At 41.0% G+C, this 23,087-nt stretch overlaps 3 protein-coding genes across 4 annotated transcripts; 2 read left to right on the top strand and 1 right to left on the bottom strand.

Moving 5' to 3' along the window:
• Positions 1-300: 300 nt before the first annotated feature.
• On the bottom strand, positions 301-4,334 carry LOC109877383 (proteasome subunit alpha type-4-like). Its single transcript, XM_031812708.1, has 9 exons — positions 4,236-4,334; positions 3,756-3,784; positions 2,573-2,615; positions 2,287-2,449; positions 1,948-2,025; positions 1,689-1,777; positions 1,374-1,504; positions 874-997; positions 301-551 (listed from the first exon to the last, which is right to left on the bottom strand). Exons 2-9 carry the CDS (start codon positions 3,756-3,758, stop codon positions 397-399), a joined length of 786 nt encoding a protein of 261 aa, XP_031668568.1. The 5' UTR covers positions 3,759-3,784; positions 4,236-4,334; the 3' UTR covers positions 301-396.
• A 3,368-nt stretch (positions 4,335-7,702) lies between these two features.
• LOC109877039 (solute carrier family 25 member 44) lies at positions 7,703-13,451 on the top strand. Of its 2 annotated transcripts, XR_002253119.2 has the most exons (5): positions 7,707-8,000; positions 8,674-9,345; positions 9,608-9,735; positions 10,069-10,315; positions 11,879-13,451. XR_002253119.2 is itself a non-coding variant. In XM_020469363.2 (4 exons), the coding sequence occupies exons 2-4, from the start codon at positions 8,715-8,717 to the stop codon at positions 10,258-10,260; spliced, it is 951 nt and encodes a 316-aa protein (XP_020324952.2). In that variant the 5' UTR covers positions 7,703-8,000; positions 8,674-8,714; the 3' UTR covers positions 10,261-12,316. The 2 variants fall into 2 exon arrangements, 1 of the variants encoding a protein (XP_020324952.2); XM_020469363.2 differs by having other exon boundaries at positions 7,703-8,000; positions 10,069-12,316.
• Positions 13,452-14,062: 611 nt separating this feature from the next.
• Positions 14,063-22,583, top strand: LOC116359634 (cellular retinoic acid-binding protein 1). Its single transcript, XM_031812704.1, has 4 exons — positions 14,063-15,476; positions 16,988-17,166; positions 17,527-17,640; positions 22,293-22,583. The coding sequence occupies exons 1-4, from the start codon at positions 15,407-15,409 to the stop codon at positions 22,347-22,349; spliced, it is 420 nt and encodes a 139-aa protein (XP_031668564.1). The 5' UTR covers positions 14,063-15,406; the 3' UTR covers positions 22,350-22,583.
• The last annotated feature ends 504 nt before the right edge of the window (positions 22,584-23,087 follow it).

Below are 23,087 nucleotides of genomic sequence, written 5' to 3'. Positions count from 1 at the left end.
CCCATGTGTAATGATGTGAATCCAAGTATATTGCATATAAGTATATTGGTTGTTCTAAGTGAAACAAGCTGAACTTAATAACAAGTGCTTTAAAATGTTTTGCTACTGTGTGCCCTACTGAACATGACCCAGTTCACAACAGTGAAATTCTCTAAACAATCAGGACATACCCTGTGGCATTAATCTTTCCCTTGCCTTGGCCTTTTTTTGGGGGGGGGGGGGTTTACTGCAGTATTTCTGAGAAGTCTGCCTGGATACACAATAGTTATCACACCATAATAAAACTAGAGATTCTATCAGCACATTTGGTTTCAATATTTTAATAAAGAAAAAGACAAACAGGCGCATAACACATTACGGGATTTTTTTAGGAAAGTATGCATTCTAAATATGTGTTTATTTGTCCTTCTCCTTCTGTTCTTTGTCTTTCTTGTCCTTCTCGGCCTTGGCTTCTTCAGCCTCGTGTCGTTTGATCAGCTCCTCCACCTCTTTCTGTTTCAGCACCTTGATCTTGGTCTTTCCGTCTTCTCGCGTCAGGGTGGCTATTTCCACTGGGGAGGTCAAGATATCCATGAGTCATACAGTCTTATGTTCATATCTCAGGCTGCATTACAGATGTATCGCTTAATATGAATATCTCTAGACACACAACATATTTATTATACACAGTATGTGTGCATGATGTACAACAGCTGATGATGTCTAATGTTTTAGACATCATCATCACTAGCCTACTCTCCATAGAACAGCTGTGAATTAGGATAACACTGTCCCACTCTACACAACATCTCCAGTCTGTGTTTACTCAGTGTGCTCCAAGGCAGGACGGGTTCAGGAGTTGTTTAGAACGGTGATGTCAGGTGTAGATCTTACCTTTCTCCGCCGAGAGCTTGCTGACGTCCATGGTCTTGTTCAGGACTTTGACGGCCAACGCCAGGGCAGAGGACAGCGACATTTCACCCTCTTTGAAATCCTGCTTCAACATGGACACTGCAGCCTGGGGGGCAGAGAAGACAACTTGATGATTTATACAAAAGGGTGGATCTAATCCTGAACGCTGATTGGTTAAAATCGTTTTCCAGCCAGTGTCTATTCCACAAGTTACCGCAGGTTAAAACCTCAGTACCACTCGATGAGATAATTGTGTTTAGTTTCATTGAGAGGGAGTATGCCACTTAGGCAGCCATAAGTCTGACATCCAGAAAAGGAGCTGAATTATTGAAATATTATGCCATAAAAGTATCAGCTATATGTTAATTCCCAGTCAACACTGTAGCACCATCTACTGTGACGTTTCACGTCTTTACTTTGTGGCAATGCTGCTGCCTAAACGTGTGCATTGTGCCAATGTTGATGACAGCAAACAGGCTTACCGCACTGTTGTTTCCGATGCAAGTAGCCTTCCAGCCTCCATAGTTCCCACTGGGGTCACTCTGGTACAGCTGGAAGCCGTAGTGTTTGTCCCAGCCCATGTACAGCAGAGACACTCCAAACGGCCTCTTCCCTGAAGACACACAACATCAAATACAATCAAACCTGTGCTTACACTAACTGTACTCTAATGACTCTGGTATGTTCTTTTCCCACACAGCCCTTTGGTCCAATATGGTTTCAGCAACAGTGTAACCAGGGTGGTGTTTACTAGAGAACCCAACTGAGGTGTTAATGTCATTTGTCTTATAGCTAACCTCCAAATTGTGTGTAGGCCTGTTTGATGTCACACAACGCTGTCACCAACTGCTCACAGGGGATTGGCTCCTGGTACTGCAGTAGATATCTGTGTGAATTAAATAACACATACACATCATCTGTCAGACAAACAGACACGGTGCTAGATTACTAGAGATGCCTTGTTGGTCTTTCACTAACACTGTACATTGCATTGTATACAAATGAATGAACAAATGGGTCACAGGTAGAGACCGTGGACTTTACTACCCAACGTACCTCTGTGCTATTAGCCTCAGTTCATTGGTTAGAACGTTAGCATCGGAGGTGATTCCGGCAACACTGCAAGCCATGTCTCTGAAAGGATAAAGGTTACGACACCAAATCACAGAGCAGCCCATGGGTATAATGTAGCAGCATGTACCAGCTTCAGAGTAGGAGTGCTGATCTAGGATCAGTTTCTCTGATCATAATTATCATAATAATAATGCAGACCTGATCCTAGATCAACACTCCTAGTCTTGAGACGCTTTATGAGAAGATCCTGATCTGTCTTGTTGGCATGCTAATAGCAGTGCTACATATAAGCCTGGCAAGAGAGACTATGGTCATACTCACTCATTGAGCTTGTAGATCTTCTCTGAGAAGAAAACCTCATCAAGCAGCTTGTGGATGTTCCGTCTCTCTGCAGCCAACAGCACTCCGTCATTGGCTAAAATCCCAAGACATGAGCCGGCGTGGCCAATAGCCTCCATGGCATACTCCACCTGATATAAGCGTCCTGTAAAACAGCAACAATGAATTGTTATGGTTGGTCAGAGGAGAACACTTGACAATATAGTATTGAATGTGATGGTAACATTGATTATGGACAGTACATCGTTATTAGAAAGATAACACTTGCCTTCAGGTGAGAAAATGGTCGTCCGGGAATCATATCTACGAGACTACAAAAACAAATAAGTTTTAACAATTTCCCAAGAAAGCACCAAAGTAAAAGTTGCAAGGTAGTCAATTGCATCACATTAAACATGTACAGGTAAGTGCCAAAATAAAGGAAACACGAGTAAATGAGAGATACAAGGTATATTGAAAGCAGGTGCTTTAACAGATGTGGTTCCCGAGTTAATTAAGCAAATAAAATAAAAAGTACCCTGTTTTTTTGGCTACCATGGCTAGAAGAGATCTCAGTGTCTGAAAGAGGGGTCTCAAAGGAGCATAGGGGGTTTAAAGGGTGTGTGTGTGTGTGTGTGTCTCAGTCACCAGATCTCAACCCAATTGAAGACTTACGGGAGATTCTGGACAGGTGCCTGAGACCACCATTAAACAAAACAACAAATGATGGAAGTTCTCATAGAAGTATGGTGTCACATCCCTCCAATAGAGCTCCAGACACTTGTAGAATCTATGCCATGGGGCATTGCGCTGTTCTGGCCGCTCGTGGTGGTCCAGCACCCTATTAAAGTTGCACTATGAAGAAATCACTCCGCCATTTCCTGGTTGCTAAAACTAATTGTTTGCCTAATTTTAGTTTGACAAAATAAGCTATAGTGTAGAGCCCTCAAACTCAACTCTGGACCTCGACGCCAGTTCCACTACTATTTTTTTTCTTTCACTTCCATTGTCGCTCTCTGGTCAGACTGATTTAGACCTGGAACACCAGGTGGGTGAAGTTAATTATTAGGTAGAACAGAAAACCAGCAGGCTCCAGACCTTGTAGGGTCAGAGTTGAATATCCCTGGTGTAGAGAATCATTGTACCATCTAAACCACTGTGAAATATATTTTCCATAACTAAAAATATTGTATTTTCAGCTGTTTGAAACTGGTACAAAACAGAAAGTAAAAGATGCAAAAACAAAACGTAACGGAAAAAAGCATTGAAATAACGCACATAGAACAGATCTACTGCTTCTTAGACTTGCTTTGAAGTAGAATGATACATCTATAACTCACATTTCTGTGAATTTGGTCGGGTCGCCCAAAAAGTTACATATTGCCACTTTAAGACACTATGTTGGTGTTTCCTTTATTTTTGAAGTTACTTGTACATTACAGAAAGCGACGTTAACGTAGCTAGCTACTTACCATGATTCAGCCTGCCTGTAAAATAAAACCTGCGAAACAAATAATTCCAACAATATTAATGAAGTTCCATAATCAAAGCTCAAAACAATAAGTGTTGCTGTCAAAAGGGGCATGGCAAATCATGACTACTGTTTATTAGACAGGGGCTGGTAAGTTAGCGAACTATATTATTTGATTAAAGTATAGCTAGCTAGCCAATTAGAAAGTTAACATATAGCTACAGTAGTAGCTCAATTAGCTAGAGTAACGTTAGTCAGCAAACGTTAGCGAGTTAACGTTAGTTCATTCATACAAGGCAAATGTTAAACAGAAATATGCTTGCTAGCTAGCATGCTAACCCTTAGCTAGCTAACTTCACAATGACTGGATAGGCTAGCTGACTTTTGGCGCCGTTTTAACAAGAAGTCACTTTTTAGCAATTTATGATATTTTTATAGTAACATGTAGCTAAAAAGACAGGAATATAAAACAGTTATTTACCTTAGCTAGCCTGATGCTGTAGTTTGTTGCTGACACACCGCTGGGAAGCAAGCAAGAATAACTAAGAACTTCCGGGTCCGGTATTTTTTGGAGTCCTTCAGAATAAAAGTTCAGTCCTATATACTTTGTAAATTAATAATTACGGTGTAAATGTGCACAATTAATTATATTTTATACTAGTTATCATACAAAGAAAAATGTAAAGTATTTCTATAAGATATGTCATTTATTTATTTTATACATATTGCACAATAAAGAGTTATCTGTAGTAAGAATGGGGGGGTCCATTCTACTCAGGGACACTTCACGTTTCCTCTGGGTGTAAACCAGTGGAGGCTATTCAGAGGAGGAAGGGAAGGACCATCCTCAATGAATTTCAACAAAATAAAAATTGTGAAACATTGCATTTATATTTTTTTTTAGAAAGAACTATACTAAATATATTCACGTCACCAAATAATCTATGAAAACACACTGTTTTGCAATGAAGGTCTTCAGTAGCCTCAGCAGCACTCTGCAAGGTAGCACCATGGTGTAGACAGAGGACAGCTAGCTTCTGTCCTCCTCTGACTTCAATACAAAACCTTGGAGGCTCATGGTTCTCACCCCCTTTATAAAAAACTTTTTTATTTATTAACAACAAATCAGTACAGAAAGTACAGGAGGGAACACAAGTATATATAGATGATATACAATGGACAATCGAGCTAGGGGGTACAATATCACATTACAATTACACAAGGACCTTAAGGGACATACATACACTTACAATTCTAACAGCTTTTTTGTTAGTAGAGTATTTAACTGTCTAAAATACAGTTCAATTTATTTTTGTAGGGTAAGAAAATTAGTTTTTTTGTTTGTAAATTTACATTTGTGTATATGAAATTTGGCCAAAAGAATAATGAAATTAATTACATTAAAAAAAAAAAATCTATCATATGTAAAGAATCCAAGCAGTACATCTCTCCACAATAGTGTAAAATCTTCATAAATGTGTTCAATTATAAATCTACTGATGTCTTGCCACAGTTTTCTTACATGAATAAAATGCCAAAAAAAGATGCAACACTGTTTCTGGGTGGTCATTACAAAAGGAGCTATTTGAGTTGAAGTTTTCCTTAAACTTCTTCATATAGTGGTTGGCAGGATAACATTTATGAATAATTTAAAAGGAAACTTCCTTAATTTTGTTCACAAGTAGGTACGTGTGTGGCAACATCCAAACTTTTTTCCAACAGATATTATCAATGAATCCATTCCAATAAGGCATAACATAAGGTATACAACATCCTGCTGAAACAAGGTTCGTATCGATCTGTTGTTGAATGGACCATAAGAGAAACAAATCTTTCCTACTGATGAGACAACAGGGTCAATAGACGGTAGGCTCTGAGGGTCAGGTCTTGACACGTTCCTGAATAACAGAGCAACACCTGAAGGTATGGCATCTAAAACAATTGCAAAATCTTTAGGTGTAACAGGGAACTTGTAAAGTGAAATAAGAATAAGAATTCCTTATAACTGTGTAAAAGACCCTCTGGTTCTCACCCCCTTCCATTATTTACACAGTAATTATGACAACTTCTGAACGATGTACTCCAACCTATCAGATCTCTTGCAGCATGAACTGACATGTTCTCCACCCAATCAAAGGATCAGAGAATGCATCTAGTACTGAAAGCATAGCTAGCACTGAAGTGCATAAAATGTTGTGAGTAGTTAGCAATCGTATATTAGCAATGTATGTTATTAGTAACTACTGTTGTTGGTTTGGCGTCAAATAAGCCACTCTTTATGTGTTATTTGCCGAATCTCAGTTTTCCATGTGGGTTTTATGATGTAATGTCAACTTTATACATTTATATCCCGGAAACATTCAATTTCCAACTCACCCACAGCAATTCTCCATAAATCTGCTGTGGATGACCCAGAATCCCATACCTTTATCACTCAGTGTATTATACAATGTAAACACACTACTCTACCAGGAGGTGGCATAATACCCAATTTTATGCAGGAATTTCAACAATTTAACTGCACCGTTACAGAGGCAAGAGTGTGCAAGGCGTTATTGTCTGTCTGTTACCTTGATTACTCTAATTTCTCTCGACCAGTGCGCCTACACTTTAATTTGTAGGCTAGGTTGAAGCAACCTCACGATGGGTATAGGGAATATTTGAGTATCATGTAGTAACCTAAACCTATCGATGTTACATTGAGTTGGGTGAATGGAATATGAATGACAGTCATCCAATATGATGTAATAGAAATAAGGCCATGCTCATTAAAAAAATAAGTTTTCCCTCATCTTAAAGGTAAACTGTGTTGATTTGGAAATTAAAGGTGAGTAGAATGGACCTCCTTTTTACTACTGCGACACAACGTACAGATAATTGTGTACGGTGCAATATGTATTGTCATTATGAAAAAACGATTGGATTCAAACTGATTGGCCACTTTAGGGGATGATTAGCAGCGACGCTTATCTCGTGTAATGCCGCGTTCAAAACAATGGGGAACTCTAAAAAATACGAGGTAAAATCAAGTCCCATTTATTTTGAATCCACGGAAGTCGGAGATTTCACTTTTGTATATTATCTACTTCACTTGCTTTGGAAATGTTAACATATGCCAAAGAAGCCCCTTGAATTGAATTGATTTCCGAGTTGTTTTGAACGCGGCACAATCTGTGGATTTGGAAACTAAAAGTCTTCCTGAGTAGAATGGACCCCCTTTTACTGCGACACAAAGCACATGAAATGTTGTACTACTGTGCAGTGTGTTCAATATGAAAAACTTACTGAATATTATGCAATACAAATGGACTAATTAACAATGGGATTTAAACGTGTTTTCTAAAGTTGATTATTGTAATTATACGAAATATATTATTATTGCTATTATTATTAATAGTAGAATAAATCATATTTTCTTATTTGTATTACGTTAAGACCTGACCCATGATAACTATCTAATAATCATTATTTTTTGTAAATGCTGTTAACAATAATGTAAATTATAAACATTTATTTGTCCTATGAAGGCGATTCACTTTATTACATTTTTCATATAGTTAAACTGAAATTCTAAGTCTGCAAACATTTCCTCATAAAATGTTACGAATTTCGACCATTTGTATTATTTTTCATTGCGGGACTGATTTTGAAGGAAAAGCGCCGAGGTTACGGCCTTATTCTTGCTAGGTTTTACTTATTTCTGTTGGCTGAACGGAGGTCTGACACACGGGGCATGGAGTTTAGAAAACACTATATCTCATTGGGGTCCATTGTTTGTAATCTATGTATGCTTGTGTTCCCTCATGTGCTTTATGTATTGATTTGTTGTTAATAAAAAATATATTAAAAAAATAAAATAAAAAATAAAAAAAATAAAAAATAAACTATATCTCATTGGCAAAGTACCGGTCGAAGAAAATAGGTTACAGCGCCATCTATCGTCAAGGTGGTGTCTCTGTGATAGCGCAGTACAGTAGAGGAGAAAAGTTCAATTATTACAAAACCCCCTGGCTTGCTGAGCAAAACGAGAAAAAAAACGAAAAAAACGCCACCTGCTGGAAACCACAAATGTTTTCCCAGTAACCTCTGGCGTTGCCTCTTCCTCTCTGGTTTAGTTCTCCAACATATCATCAAATCATAACCCGGACAGGTAGCTCTAAATTCGGTATCGCTTTCCTCACCTGCTGATATGGAATTGCTATTCCGACTATGTACATAATATTTTGATATACATTTGTCCAACGAGGTAAGTTAACGTTTGCTTGTTTCAAATAGTTAACTGTTAGCCTGCTTGCTAGCAAGGAAATCAACCAACGCATAGCTGGCTAGCTAACGACTGGATGCATTATTATTAGCCAGCTAGCTAGCCAATTTGTGGTTACATACAGTCTGACCTACTGTTTACACATGCACAAGTATTCAACCTATGCATTGTTAGTTAGCTACTATTTCAGTGTTATTTCCGGATTGCGCGATTGACAATAGGCTCATTGGTTTAGGGAACATTGTGTCCTGTGACCTGCAACTAGCAGTAGCTTGTAATGTTAGCGCATAACTACTTCAGCTAGAGAGCACATTATGCGATCTGTTTTTACCTTGTCAGGCTTTTAATAACATAGTCATGACTGCTACGAAGCAGTACAGTGTGTGTATGACCTTTGATCCTTCCTAACACAAACCCAGTCAGTTTAGACATCGCTCATTTCCCAAGGAGACTTGGGAGATAATGAGTGACACACCACACAACACAGGCCTTGTTTTCTGATGTAGTCGTTTGTGAATCATTGTCATGATACTGGTACAACCTTCAGACCTACTGCCATCTTTAATTCATTAAGTTGATGCATTCAAGACTTCAAATGTTGTGCTACCTCGTGGAGGAAACCGTTGACAGTGTTGTGTGGTCTGTATTTCCCCAGGTAGAGGCTAGTCTGATGAGGGGGCTCTCCAGAAAGGCAGGATGCAACAGAACAGGAACATCCAGATCATTGAATGGGAGGACCTGGACAAGAGGAAGTTCTACTCCTTCGGGGTATTCATGACCATGACCATCCGGGCCACCGTCTACCCGGCCACCCTCATCCGCACCAGGCTGCAAGTGCAGAAGGGTAAGTCGCTCTACAACGGGACCTTCGATGCCTTCTTCAAGATCCTGCGGGCCGAGGGCGTGCGGGGCCTCTACCGCGGCTTCATGGTCAACACCTTCACTCTCATATCGGGCCAGGCTTACATCACCACCTACGAGCTGGTGAGGAAATACGTCTCCAACTATTCCAAGGACAATACCGTCAAGTCTCTGGTGGCAGGTGGCGCGGCGTCCCTGGTGGCACAAACCATCACTGTCCCCATAGACGTGATTTCCCAGCAGCTGATGATGCAGGGCCAAGGGAAGCACCTGACTCGCTTCCGGGTCAAGGTCAAAACGGAGGCTGACGGGAAGACAAAAATGGCATTTGGCCAAACCAGGAACATGATTGCTCAGATCTTTGCGGCCGACGGTTTCCGAGGCTTCTACAGGGGATATGTGGCCTCCCTTCTAACATACATCCCAAATAGCGCGGTCTGGTGGCCTTTTTATCACTTTTACGCAGGTAAAAAGGAGTGTTTACAAGGGTATTTAAAGGACCGAGTTCCCGGACACGGGTTAAGCCTGGTCCTGGACAAAGCGCTTCATTGAGCTTTGAGTCCTGGGGTAGGCTTTATCCGGGAAACCGTCCCTTAATGTTATTATTAGTATTTTCTTCAAGAAGGGTCGGAGATGAATAATGTCTTATATCTTTATAGTCCCTATAGTCAACATACATTGTCTATAAGTAGCATTTCAAAGCACAAATCTTCCACAACGTTTCACAGAACAGCTATCCAAAATGGCGCCCAGTGACTGCCCTCATCTACTACTCCAAGCCATGGCCGGACCACTAGCTGCTGCGACTGCTTCCACTGTCACCAACCCCATGGATGTGGTCAGAGCTAGAGTGCAGGTAGAGTGCAACTTCAGCTAAAAGCACTAGTGGAATGTAATGGGGTAAAGGGTCTGTTTGGATAGCCACATGTGGCCATCCTTGGGGCCACTGTTTTCTCTAACAGATGTTAGTGGCACAGAGTCTAATCAGGGATAGGCAACCCTGGTCTTGGAGTGCCACAGGCACATTATTATTATTTTTTTGATTCAACAAAATCCTGCAGTGGCTGTTCCACTCCACGACCAGAGTTTCCTACCCCGGGTCTAAATCCTGGCATAGCAAATCGAATTTTACACAAAACAATGTACATTAATAAATACCTTTGTAACAACAGCCTTGTGTGGGTGGCAGGTTGAAGGCAGGACCTCCATCATCGAGACTTTCAGGCACCTGCTGGCAGAGGAGGGATTCTGGGGGATGACCAAAGGGCTGTCTGCACGCATCATATCCTCCATTCCCACCGCCATCGTTATGGTCGTGGGCTACGAAACCCTCAAGAGAGTGAGCCTGAGACCGGAGCTGGTCGACTCCAGACACTGGTAGAGGACATTAGCACCCAATTCCAAATCGACCCCTAGCCCAAACCCTCTATGCCCAGGTGAGGGGGATAGGTTTTACCAATATGGAAATAGCTACAAATTTCTCACTTGAATTTTCACCACATTGTCTATACAATCATAGTGGGTAAGGGACACAGATGGATGTGGGATTAGAAATGGTTGTTGTGGCCCTGATTCCAATTTGGCCTCTAGAGCTCCCCTGACCTCACCGCTACATAGGTGATAGCAATAGAGCACAATATTGTCCCAGGGACTGAAATGGAACTGGGCCAACAAGCTCTGCCTGCTTCTATTCCTTAATGGCTTCCTTGTCCTTATCATTTTGTTTGCCTTTTAAATTACTGCTGCCTTTTAGTGGGGATTTTTATCTTAAATTGTAAGTGAATGAAGGAACAGTAGTTTGAGATTTGTGACCAGTGCTGAGCGATTAACCGTTATTTTTCATTTTTTTAAGAAACTAATTGACCAATGTCTGGTGAATTATTTGTATTCCATTTAGTTGTTTTTTTGTCTGAGCGCTATGCACAGTTTTTCTAGAGATAAATCAGATCAAGCCCGAACTGTGCAATGGAGTTGTAGTTTCCATAAAAACATGCCCTGTTTACTTTAAAGAACTACTCAAATAGTGAGTTTGTCAGACAGCCTGGGCAGCAGCTCTGTAAAGATGACATGACTTGGAATGAAATAAAGACATTAAATAGGCTTAAAACAAATGAAATATTGAATTAAAATCGTGAATAAATTATGCTTAATAAGTGATAAGCGGTAATGGGCAGTCACTACTGTCATGGGACTTTTAATGGTTTTATTCTGTGTTACAGTATTCAAACCACATAATGCGCAGTGCATTTAATGTAAAAAATAAAATAAAAATTAAAGAAAACGTCATTTAAAAAATAAATTCAAACCAAACCAACTTCAAAAAGTAATCGCTCAGCACTAGTTGGTTCCTTCGGTATGAACACTGGACTGATCCATCACTTCTAATGTATTTCTACTGTCTTAGTAATAGGATAGATGCTCTTCAATCTGTTTACAGCTGCCCTCTGTAGCCTTTATCAGGTTTAGTTCTAGGAGGTAGCAACAGCAAATTACATACACAAGTTCAGCTCAAACACACAGGACAAAACAACCAATTAGGGCACATGTTCCTCTTCTTCTTTGACTTTTCACTTGCAAAGACCCTCCCCTTTAGTCCTCCCAACCTAATCTCGTCCACCCAGCCAGCTCTCTAGCAATTGAGCCTGGGGTCGGACAAGGTTACTCCCAGCACAAAATAAAGTAGCTGGTAAATGATATAGTTATTATATTAGAGGTAGTACATGTAACTTTGGGGTGTTTAGGGCAGCCATCTTATTGTGAATTAAAGAAATATGTGATGTGATCCTGTATATGATACTGTTAAAGCACATTGTTTCCAATTGTCTTCACCTCAACTCCAATATTCAATAGTTTGACCCTGGTATTTACCATTGCTGCTGTGGCAATATTAGCAATATTCAACTAATGTTGTACTGACCAATCAAGGTTGTTGGCCAATTGTGAAATGCTAACTGTTGTAGTTTAAAATGTTGAGTAAATGACTTTTCTGATGCTTTCAGGGTTGGTACTTTGGGAGGGATTTGTTGTCAGTGTGCTGGACCACCAGTGAAGTGCTCTTTAAAGGAAGCCATGTGAGATGAGGACTCCAGGCAGAGAACAAGATGAGGCATGTCCCTTTGTGTATTGTGGCAGTAAACCTCTGAGTGCAATCTATGTATTAACTTAATCACTTCCAGCTCAAACGTGTGGTTGCACAATGTACATTTCTTTGAATCTGTCAATATATTATTGTCTTAAAAGAAATGTTCTGACGTTATTTATTGGAGAGAAAAAAAATATATTTTGATATTTCTCTGGACAATAGCAAAGGTTCAAACGATACTGAAGAAAAATATAAACACAACCATTTCAAAGATTTTACTGAGTGACGTGACTGGAAATACAGATATGCATCTGTTGGTCACAGATACCTTAAAATAAATGGGTCTCACAATGTGCCTCGGGATCTCGTCATGGTATTTGTGTATTCAAATTGCCATCGATCAAATGCAATTGTGTTCGTTGTCCGTACCTTATGCCTGCCCATACCATAACCTCACCACCACCATGGGGCACTCTGTTCATAACGTTGACATCAGCAAACTGCTCACCGACATGACGACATACACGTGGTCTGCGGTTGTGAGGCCAATTGGACGTACTGCCAAATTCTCTAAAATGATGTTGAATGTTTTTGGTAGAGAAATTAACATTAAAGTCTCTGGCAACAGCTCTGGTGGACATTCCTGCTGTCAGCATGCCAAGTACACACTCCCTCAACTTGAGACATCTGTGGCATTGTGTTGTGTGACAAAATGGCACATTTTATAGTGGCCTTTTATTTTCACCAGCACAAGGTGCACCTGTGTAATGATCATGCTGTTTAATCAGCTTCATGATATGGCACATCTGTCAGGTGGATGGATTATCTTGGCAAAGCAGAAATGCTCACTAACAGGGATGTAAAGAAATGTGTGCACAACATTTTAAAGAAATAAGCTTTTTGGGCATATGAAATGGGACCAACACTTTACATGTTGCATTTATATTTTTCTTCAGTGTGGTTTACATCTTACTTGCCTTCTAGGTTCATTTATGTACATTAGTATTTCTGTCTCAAATACTCTGTCATGTATTGGAAAGGGCACTTGTTATGGGCAACAAGGCTACCCTCTATAGAGGCTTGTTTTGTAAATCCATGCTCCCCTAGGGTGAGTAGGGACTGTAATTTGACTTCAATGAAGACAATAATTAAGCACATTCAAAATATATAGACTACTGCCTGGAATTTTAATATCAAACTTGACCCGAAATTATTTTTTATTTTTTTTAAGGAATCCAGGCAGCACACAGGCTTGCTGTTTAACATAGTGTGTTCTGTTGTGATAACCGAGTGGCTCGTTTCAAACGTCTGCTATGATCACATCACATGGCTCCAACATAATGGAGAGTCACTAGAAACCAAACAGAAGAAAAAGGAGAGAAATGGGGAGAGACTAGACTTGTACTAATGAATAGGACCCAGGTTTCTTTGATGGTTTTGTGCGGCAGTTTTGTTTCACTAACTTGGGTCATTAAAATATCACGATTGGATGGCAGACTCACCTTGGTTATTCTGCCATAACTAAGGTTAAGCATGACAAATGACCACTAAGAGAACGATAGAGGGGGTCTTTAAGCTAGTCCTTTAGGAGTCCATAGAAAAAGCCCCAGGGCTTGAAAGGGTCTGAGTTGGGTTAGCAGACATTTTGGGAGAGCACAATGCGATTCGCTGCTCTGAATGGCTAATGTCTCCTAGATGTTCTTGTGACTGGGGGGCCTTAGTATGTCTATTTGGAAGTGACGTTCTGACACACAAGGTCATGTATCTGTGTTGCTAGATATTAGGTGAGATGGATAGGATCCATTAGAAAAGAGTCTTGTTTAATTTAAATCCAATATACAGTCTTAGGGGAAAAAGGTTCTATATAGAGCCAAAGAGTGTTCTATCGCTTATTTCATATATTTCGCCCCTAAAGGTGAAGCAAGAGAGAACCCTTTTTGGTTCTTTAAAAAAAAAATGTTTTTAAGAGTGTATGGTTAACTAGTTCTAAGGCACTGCATCTCAGTGCTAGAGGCATCACTGCAGACCCTGGTTCGATCCCGGGACTGTATCACAACCGGCCGTGATCGAGAGTCCCATAGGGCGGCGCACAATTGGCCCAGTGTTGTCCGGGTTAGGGGAGGCCGGGGTAGGCCGTCATTATAAATAATAATTTGTTCTTAACTGACTTGCCAAGTTAAACAAAAACGACGTCATAGTCCCAACTGTGCATACAGATTTCAGGGAGGATGAACATCTTGACTAAGCTGTCACCCATTCATTTGTTTGAAATATTTTGTCATTCAAATGTCTATGGATTGTCTCATCACAACCAACAGAATACTTTCAAAATTAGAAAATGTTTATCAAATCGGTGAATTATCCCTTTAATGTGTATTTCTCCCCTCACAGCATGATACTAATAATTAAATAAGTCCACTCACTAAAAAAACTAAAACAAAGCTGCGCGAACCTCGTGAAAGGGTCATTCATTCAACGCTTAACACAGAAAATCAAACCATTTCTCTGTTTTTCTTTCCCCTACTGCTCTCTGTGTGTTCAAAGAAAAACAGCACCCAAAGGCTAAAGACAAATCTATTGATTGATGAGACAAACTGTGGTGGACCAGCATGCATAGGGAAATAGATGGGAGCCTTTTTAACGTGACACTTCCTGGAGGGATGACAGAGTGCTCCCTGCTCTGCTCTATACATGAATTATCAACTGCTGTCTGGAAGCCACTTTGTCAAAGAGATTGATGAAGACCCATCAGAAAGAGAACAAATCAGACTTGATGGGAGGGGGAGTGAGTGAAGCTATCGGGGCCTCTCATTCTGTGTTGGGGGGCTGTTGGAGTGAGTTGGTGAGTTGAGGGGGGGGGGCTTGAGTTGAATTGGACTTAATGGGAAATATATTGAATGCATGTTTAGTCTGATCCTCAGCTGTATCCAGGGAGAGAGAGGGCTTGTCAATGGGATGAACGTTAGATGGACATTGACTCCCATCATTTATCAAAGAAAGATCTTAGATCTTTATCACAACTACAATATTGGTTTATATTGGAAATCATGATCGCTCTCAACGCTTTATTATATTGCTGTGATGGTGACATCCATGGTTCTTTTCTTTGAAATTCATTCCATTTAAATGTCCTATTTATATTGCAGGCTTGAAACGAGACCACCTGAACCCCTGTCCATCTGTCATTTAAAATGGTCATTAAGAGGAGGACATTTCACTCACTACAGGACTAGAGAGAGAGGAGCATGCTGGGAGGGGTTATTACACACACAGAGAGAGAGAGAGAGAGAGGAGCATGCTGTGAGGGGTTATTACAGAGAGAGAGAAAGGGAGGGAGGGTGAAAGGGAGAGCGTAGGGGAGGGATAGTGGGACAGTGAGCTGAGGAGATACAGAGCATATCAAGAGGCAGAGAGAGACCGGTACACGTCGAGCCTTCCCAAGAAAATGACCAATTTCGCAGGCACTTGGAAAATGAGAAGCAGTGAAAATTTTGATGAACTACTCAAAGCACTTGGTAAGACGTCTATAGTTCTTACCTTCTATCATTAAGAGCTATTTGAAAGAATAAATACTTAACAATATACTATCAAAATCCTAACTGTTCTTTCTCTATTGTGTCCGACTACCAAACGCATCATTATTTTCATCTGTGTTCTAATTATTTGGGGAAATATTTGAGAAAACAATATTTGGGAGAGGCCACAGGGTGTGTGACATGTTGATCATCTTTGAGTTTCGCATATATCATCAGTTTTAGGATCATCCCAGCATACATTAATCCATGTACCTTGTTCATTTGAGATGCATTTTATGTTGTCATGTTGATATTCCCGAAAGTCAACTGAGTTGGGCATTTATAAAAATAAAAAAAATGAAAATGTACACAAGGTGCACATGTAATACATATTATAATGCACTTACATATTACAAATCACTTCAGCTTGATCTTGCGTGCTGTTTCCTGCCATAGAATAGTCATCTTTTCAGTGAAAGCAGTGAGGGTGGATCATCCCAACGCTGCACTGTTGAGCCCAGCTGGTGTGGAATAGATGAGACAATTCACTGTGTATGTTTTCTCAAATACATCTCCTGTGACTGCACTGAGATCTCACTTAATCTGGCTTGGTATTGGCTTGGACAAAACTTTGACTTTTGGTGCTGTAGTTTTTATTTTTTCATCGTGGAACAAAGAGATGAGAGGAGAAAATAAGGTAAAGAGATTGAACTCCTCTCCTCTGGGGAACTCAAGTACACCGATTGTTTAAATGAGAGCAATAAGACTAGTACTGAAGGATACCGTATTTGAGAGAGAGCAGCTCTGAAAACCAATGCAGAGGGGAATGAATGGAAACAGCAAGACATTTTCTCATCCAATTGGTTAAATTGTAACTGTGTGACAGAGCCAACTAGCTCCACAATAACTTCTTGGAGGAATCCATCAGTCTGCAGGAGAGCTAAACAAAACTAATGACTCCAGCATTCCTTGTTTTCATCACCTTGTCATAGCATCCACCCATATTTGAAACATCTGCTGATAACCATCTCATTTGCAGTTGCTTGCCTTGAGAACTCTGTATATAACAACTTGAATACCTACAGTGCACCATTGATTTCTTCTCACACTCTCAAGAACCTTCTGTCTACCAGGACTTTGTCACAAATAGGTAACACTGCCACTATGCATTCCTCTTGTAAATAAGCACAACCTACACCTTTGAAAGTGGAATTCAGGATTGCTTTCCTTCTATCAATGGCGCCAGGAGGAGACAGAAATGTATCTGTACTCATCCTTGAATTATAGGTGAGGATAGGCACAAACATGTCATACCAAATGTCAGTACAAGTCAAACGATAGCCCCGTGAAGCCATATTGTCACCATGGGTTCAACCCAGTGGCATGTCAAGGTTGTGTACAGTCAGTTGTCATAACCTGACAAAGTCAAAACTGATCAATGACACATGCAATTGGTTATGCAGCACTTATGACCCTTAAAGTTAGCGTAATGACGTGTTATTTGCCCACAGGGGTCAATGCTATGTTGAGGAAGGTGGCTGGTGCCGCGGCGTCCAAACCTCACGTGGAGATCAGGCAGAATGGGGAGCAGTTCTACATCAAGACCTCCACCACCGTGCGCACCACCGAGATCAACTTCCTCATAGGCCAGGAGTTCAATGAGGAGACAGTAGATGGCAGGAAGTGCAAGGTAAAGTCTCTGAGTCTGCCCCCATACAATGTAAAGGTAGTCTCTGCCCCATATAATGTAAAGGTAGTCTCTGCCCCCATCCAATGTAAAGGTAGTCTCTGCCCCTATACAATGTAAAGGTAGTCTGCTCCCATACAATGTAAAGGTAGTCTGCTCCCATACAATGTAATGGTAATGTCCCAATCCTATTCAGATAGCATTTGTACGGATGAAGGAAAGGAGACAAGGAGAGGAAGCTACATTGAGACGCAGCCCATGTTCACTCATTCAGATCAGATCCCCTTTCGATAAGTGAGGACAGGAAAGTACATGGATGTATTGACATGGACCCTCTTCATTGCATTACACTCATATCAACAGAGCCTGGCCACATGGGAGACCGAGAGCAAAATGTACTGCAGGCAGACTCTCCTGGATGGCAACGGCCCAAGGACCTTCTGGACCAGAGAGCTGAGGGGAGATGAACTCATACTGGTGAGGACGTTTGTGACTAAAGAAAGGCAGTAGGCAAGGCTGTCATGTCAGGCCCCCTCCGTTTTATCTATTTGTGCACTGAAACAAAGCAAATGCTTGCTTATGGGTCCTTTTCCAACAATGCAGAGAGAAAGTGAAAGATTCAAATAATAAATAGTGGCATGAGGAATAAATACACACTGAATAACAATAACGAGTACAAAATAGCATGGCTATAAATAACATGGCTATATATAGGGAGTAGAAAATAACATGGCTATATACAGGGAGTAGAAAATAACATGGCTATATACAGGGAGTAGAAAATAACATGGCTATATACAGGGAGTAGAAAATAACATGGCTATATACAGGGAGTAGAAAATAACATGGCTATATACAGGGAGTAGAAAATAACATGGCTATATACAGGGAGTAGAAAATAACATGGCTATATACAGGGAGTAGAAAATAACATGGCTATATACAGGGAGTAGAAAATAACATGGCTATATACAGGGAGTAGAAAATAACATGGCTATATACAGGGAGTAGAAAATAACATGGCTTTGTATAGGGAGTAGAAAATAACATGGCTATAAATAACATGGCTTTGTATAGGGAGTAGAAAATAACATGGCTATAAATAACATGGCTTTGTATAGGGAGTAGAAAATAACATGGCTATATACAGGGAGTAGAAAATAACATGGCTATATACAGGGAGTAGAAAATAACATGGCTATAAATAACATGGCTTTGTATAGGGAGTAGAAAATAACATGGCTATATACAGGGAGTAGAAAATAACATGGCTATATACAGGGAGTAGAAAATAACATGGCTATATATAGGGAGTAGAAAATAACATGGCTTTATACAGGGAGTAGAAAATAACATGGCTTTATACAGGGAGTAGAAAATAACATGGCTTTATACAGGGAGTAGAAAATAACATGGCTAAAGAGTCCAGTAGAGTCCAGTGTGTGTGTAGAGTCCAGTGTGTGTGTAGAGTCCAGTGTGTGCGTGGAGTCCATTGTGTGGTGGAGTCCAGTGTGTGTGTGTAGAGTCCAGTGTGTGGTGGAGTCCAGTGCGTGGTGGAGTCCAGTGCGTGTAGAGTCCAGTGCGTGGTGGAGTCCAGTGTGTGGGTGGAGTCCAGTGCGTGTAGAGTCCAGTGCGTGTAGAGTCCAGTGTGTGGGTGGAGTCCAGTGCGTGGTGGAGTCCAGTGTGTGGGTGGAGTCCAGTGTGTGTGTAGAGTCCAGTGTGTGGGTAGAGTCCAGTGTGTGGGTAGAGTCCAGTGTGTGTGTAGAGTCCAGTGTGTGGGTAGAGTCCAGTGCGTGTGGTAGAGTCCAGTGCGTGTAGAGTCCAGTGCGTGTAGAGTCCAGTGTGTGGGTAGAGTCCAGTGTGTGGGTAGAGTCCAGTGTGTGGGTAGAGTCCAGTGTGTGTGTGTAGAGTCCAGTGTGTGTGTGTAGAGTCCAGTGTGTGGGTAGAGTCCAGTGTGTGGGTGGAGTCCAGTGTGTGTGTGTAGAGTCCAGTGTGTGTGTGTAGAGTCCAGTGTGTGGGTAGAGTCCAGTGTGTGGGTAGAGTCCAGTGCGTGTGTGTAGAGTTCAGTGCGTGTGTGTAGAGTCCAGTGCGTGTGTAGAATCCAGAGTGTGTGTATAGAGTCCAGTGTGTGTGTGTAGAGTTCAGTGTGTGTGTAGAGACCCGTGTGTGTGTAGAGTCAGTGCAAGAGAGTTGGTGCAAAAATAAAGGGTCAATGCAGGTAGTCTGGGTAGCCATTTGATTAGCTCTTTAGCAGTCTAATGGCTTGGGGGTAGAAGCGCATCCTGTTGGTTCCAGACTTGGTGCACTGGTACCCCACACTGTTAGTATTAACACTTCATTCTGAACCCAAAAGAGAGTAGGCCTGCACTTCATACTATTCTCTAAGAGATTATACTGTAGGTTCAAACAGACGCTTGACATCAAAGCTAAGACAAGCTTTTCCACCAGAACACTCCGTATGATGGATTTTGCTCTGCACAGCCTAACTCAGAAACTATTGGCTCTGTTACGAACACCTCTGAAAGGGTTCCTAAGGGATTTCAAAGCTTGTTCTTTGATGTATTGGTACTGGCTGATATTATACTGCACAAAAATATATGTTTGCTGTTAATTAAGGTCTTCAAATACCAGGTCCTTACATCCATCAAAAACTGTTCTTGACTTCTTCACGGCACTGGCTTTCATATTAAAAATATGTGCTTTTTGTAAACTTCTGGCCTGTTTTAATTTGATAGACTGATTGACAACAGTAAATGGGGCCAATAACCTTAGATTCCAGTTTATAAATGATGAGGATAACCTCTTTATTGACTCTTACAAAGCCCAGAGGGAAATCAAGAGGAAAACCTCTATGTAAGGGACTCCTTTCTGGATAGCATGCTTGGACTTCGCAACAGGAGATCCTATGAACAAACATGAAATGTGTGTGTTTCAACTCAAGGCTGTGTAGTTCGGTGCATATTGAGCCACATGATAGGTCTGTGAGGCCGTTGTTGGACAACTGTCTGATTGTTTAGAGATGGGATCATGAGGTTGGCTCAGAGTTCTGTCCAATATTAGAGGGGGGGGGTCAGTGTAACATGTGTTTCCTGCTAGACACACAATCTTGTGTTTTACTGTGGAGGAAAATACTTTTTCACTAAATGCTCAACTTGGTAGGGTCTCAAAAGGTGGGAACCATGACTTTTTCTTATTGAATTACCGCAATATGGAGAAAGTCCCCAATGCACTGCATCTGCCCATCCACATGCAGCAAAACCCACTGGATGACAAAGAAGGTGCCACGATACACTTCTTCCCAGGTCCCACACATCGAAAAGCATAACCCCAGAATTTTGTTCTCACAGGCCAATGGATCTAAATTTGAACAATTTGTTCATTAATTCCAGGGAGCTAATGGGCAGTGCCTCATCCTCCACTAAAACAAGCCTCTGCTCTCCTTCCGGTGACAAAGGAATCTGGACCTGGCCAGGAAAACGGAAATGCAGGTGGCTCACATCAAAGCATCTATGAGCTGATGAGGAAATGAAGCTTTGAAAGAGGGAGGGGGTGTTGGGGGAAAGAAAGTAATGAAGACCGTATGTTCTGGCTTTACTGTATCCAGTGATGTAAGACAGAGTCCAGGATGTGTTCATTAGCATGAAGAAATCTCAGGGGACTAGTTTAGTTTAATAGGACGGGCAGCAGGGGATGTGCCTGTAGTTACTCTGATACTGCATGTGTTCCTGACTGACACTGTTCACGTTATCTACCATGCTGTTGTCCTGTAGTTAGTCTGATACTGCATGTGTTCCTGACTGACACTGTTCATGTTATCTACCATGCTGTTGTCCTGTAGTTACTCCGATACTGCATGTGTTCCTGACTGACACACAGTTCATGTTATCTACCATGTTGTTGTCCTGTAGTTACTCTGATACTGCATGTGTTCCTGACTGACACTGTTCACGTTATCTACCATGCTGTTGTCCTGTAGTTCCTCTGATACTGCATGTGTTCCTGACTGACACTGTTCATGTTATCTACCATGCTGTTGTCCTGTAGTTCCTCTGATACTGCATGTGTTCCTGACTGACACACTGTTCATGTTATCTACCATGCTGTTGTCCTGTAGTTCCTCTGATACTGCATGTGTTCCTGACTGACACACTGTTCATGTTATCTACCATGCTGTTGTCCTGTAGTTCCTCTGATACTGCATGTGTTCCTGACTGACACACTGTTCATGTTATCTACCATGCTGTTGTCCTGTAGTTACTCTGATACTGCATGTGTTCCTGACTGACACACTGTTCATGTTATCTACCATGCTGTTGTCCTGTAGTTACTCTGATACTGTTCATGTTATCTACCATGCTGTTGTCCTGTAGTTACTCTGATACTGCATGTGTTCCTGACTGACACTGTTCATGTTATCTACCATGCTGTTGTCCTGTAAAATATTGACACCTCAATGTAAGAAGCGGGGGCCTTCCCTTCTCCAGTGCCTGATGCAGGCCTTTACCGCCAGAGGTGTGTGTGTGTGTAGGGTTAAAATCTACTGGCTGTCTGCCCGCAATAATGTGCCTCATTGATCATGTTGTGTTAGAAAACGCCAATGAACCATGACGCATCTCACGTTAATGGCTCCCTGGACACTCACTGCACACGGCAGATGGCTCCATCTTAGCGCCATTCTTTAAACCCGAATGATACTTACTTTCCTCCCTCCCTGGGTGCTGGGGTAATGATGATCTGTGGTGCTGACAAGTTCGGTTGCAGTCTTGCTGCACCTCTCAAAGTACCATAAATCTTTGGGGGCTCGATGCGCCTCTGCCACTCACACACACATCTTGATCATTTCCCCTCTTCCCTCATTAATTCACTGATACTGTAGCAGATGCCATGTGCCAAATTGACTGTTTTTGGACAGGAAATCTCAACCAGTTGTGTGCTAAAGCAGTCTTCCATTCTGTCACAATGAGAGTTTGAACAATAAATATATATTTTTTAAATCTCACTTGACACCAGTTGTCATATTTGAGATGAACACAAATTGGTCCTGTGTTCTTACCTGAAGGTTGAACATCTGATGTACAACAGCAGGAAGCACTTCTGTTGAGATAACTGGCATCTTTTGTCTTTTTCAGACCTTTGGGGCAGACGACGTGGTTTGCACACGGATTTACATACGAGAAAATAAATAACGTAGCTTCAGGACCGACCAGGACCATCATAATGGGCTCCATCCCCCTTGGTACAGCTGCAGTAACTCTCCAACACATCCATCTTCAGAGAAATATTTCATAACATCATATATCAGATTAAACAGACATTTACCATGCTTCATGTAACTAGACCAAACATGCAATTGTATTTAGACAACATTGTTTCTCATGCCAACTGCCACTTTAATAAAACAATGTTTAATCCTTTTTGTATTTACAGTTTTTTGTCAGTATTGGCAATAAGAGACGATATACATATAATTTCAATATATTGTATTATTTGGTCAGGGAGTACGAAGGCCATGCAGTCAAAACAAGTCGGTTTAAAAAAAAACTGTTTCTATTGAACATGCCATACTAATAAAGGCAATTTAATTAATTATATGAAGAGTTGGTCCTCCTTTCTTTTTGATGACCAATTTAGCCCTTTTACCAAAGAGCACCTTCTATCTACCAAAATGTACTATTGTGTACCTTAGTAGCGCTTCCCTTCCTCTTCTTTCTACTCATATTGTATTATTTGTCTGGTGTCAAGGAAATGTCTAAAGAAATAAATCTGCTTGTATCAAGACAAACGTCAGGTAGGAAAATGATGAACTTCCTTCTAAGTTTAGGTGACCTATTGCTTTAACATGCAGAAATGTCACTGCAACAAGGAACCAAAAAGGAGCATCAAAGATTTGCCCAATCAGAACAGATGCAGACTATGTTTCTCTT

The sequence above is a fragment of the Oncorhynchus kisutch genome, unplaced genomic scaffold (assembly GCF_002021735.2).
Source record: "Oncorhynchus kisutch isolate 150728-3 unplaced genomic scaffold, Okis_V2 Okis03b-Okis08b_hom, whole genome shotgun sequence".
NCBI classification, from domain to species: Eukaryota; Metazoa; Chordata; class Actinopteri; order Salmoniformes; family Salmonidae; genus Oncorhynchus; species Oncorhynchus kisutch.
This window is presented reverse-complemented; position numbering and strand designations above follow the sequence as displayed.

Bases quoted from the DNA above. Each gene is read 5' to 3' on its own strand.
- LOC109877383 (XM_031812708.1), bottom strand. The intron at 1,505-1,688 runs GTTAGCTATAAG...GTGTGTCTTCAG, and splicing joins GGCCTACACACAATTTGGAG to GGAAGAGGCCGTTTGGAGTG. The intron at 552-873 runs GTAAGATCTACA...TGACCTCCCCAG, and splicing joins CAAGCTCTCGGCGGAGAAAG to TGGAAATAGCCACCCTGACG.
- LOC109877039 (XM_020469363.2), top strand. From the start codon at position 8,715: ATGCAACAGAACAGGAACATCCAGATCATTGAATGGGAGGACCTGGAC. The intron at 9,346-9,607 runs GTAAAAAGGAGT...AACGTTTCACAG, and splicing joins TTTTTATCACTTTTACGCAG to AACAGCTATCCAAAATGGCG. The intron at 9,736-10,068 runs GTAGAGTGCAAC...TGTGGGTGGCAG, and splicing joins TGGTCAGAGCTAGAGTGCAG to GTTGAAGGCAGGACCTCCAT.
- LOC116359634 (XM_031812704.1), top strand. From the start codon at position 15,407: ATGACCAATTTCGCAGGCACTTGGAAAATGAGAAGCAGTGAAAATTTT. The intron at 17,167-17,526 runs GTAAAGTCTCTG...TCATATCAACAG, and splicing joins TAGATGGCAGGAAGTGCAAG to AGCCTGGCCACATGGGAGAC. The intron at 17,641-22,292 runs GTGAGGACGTTT...TGTCTTTTTCAG, and splicing joins GGGGAGATGAACTCATACTG to ACCTTTGGGGCAGACGACGT.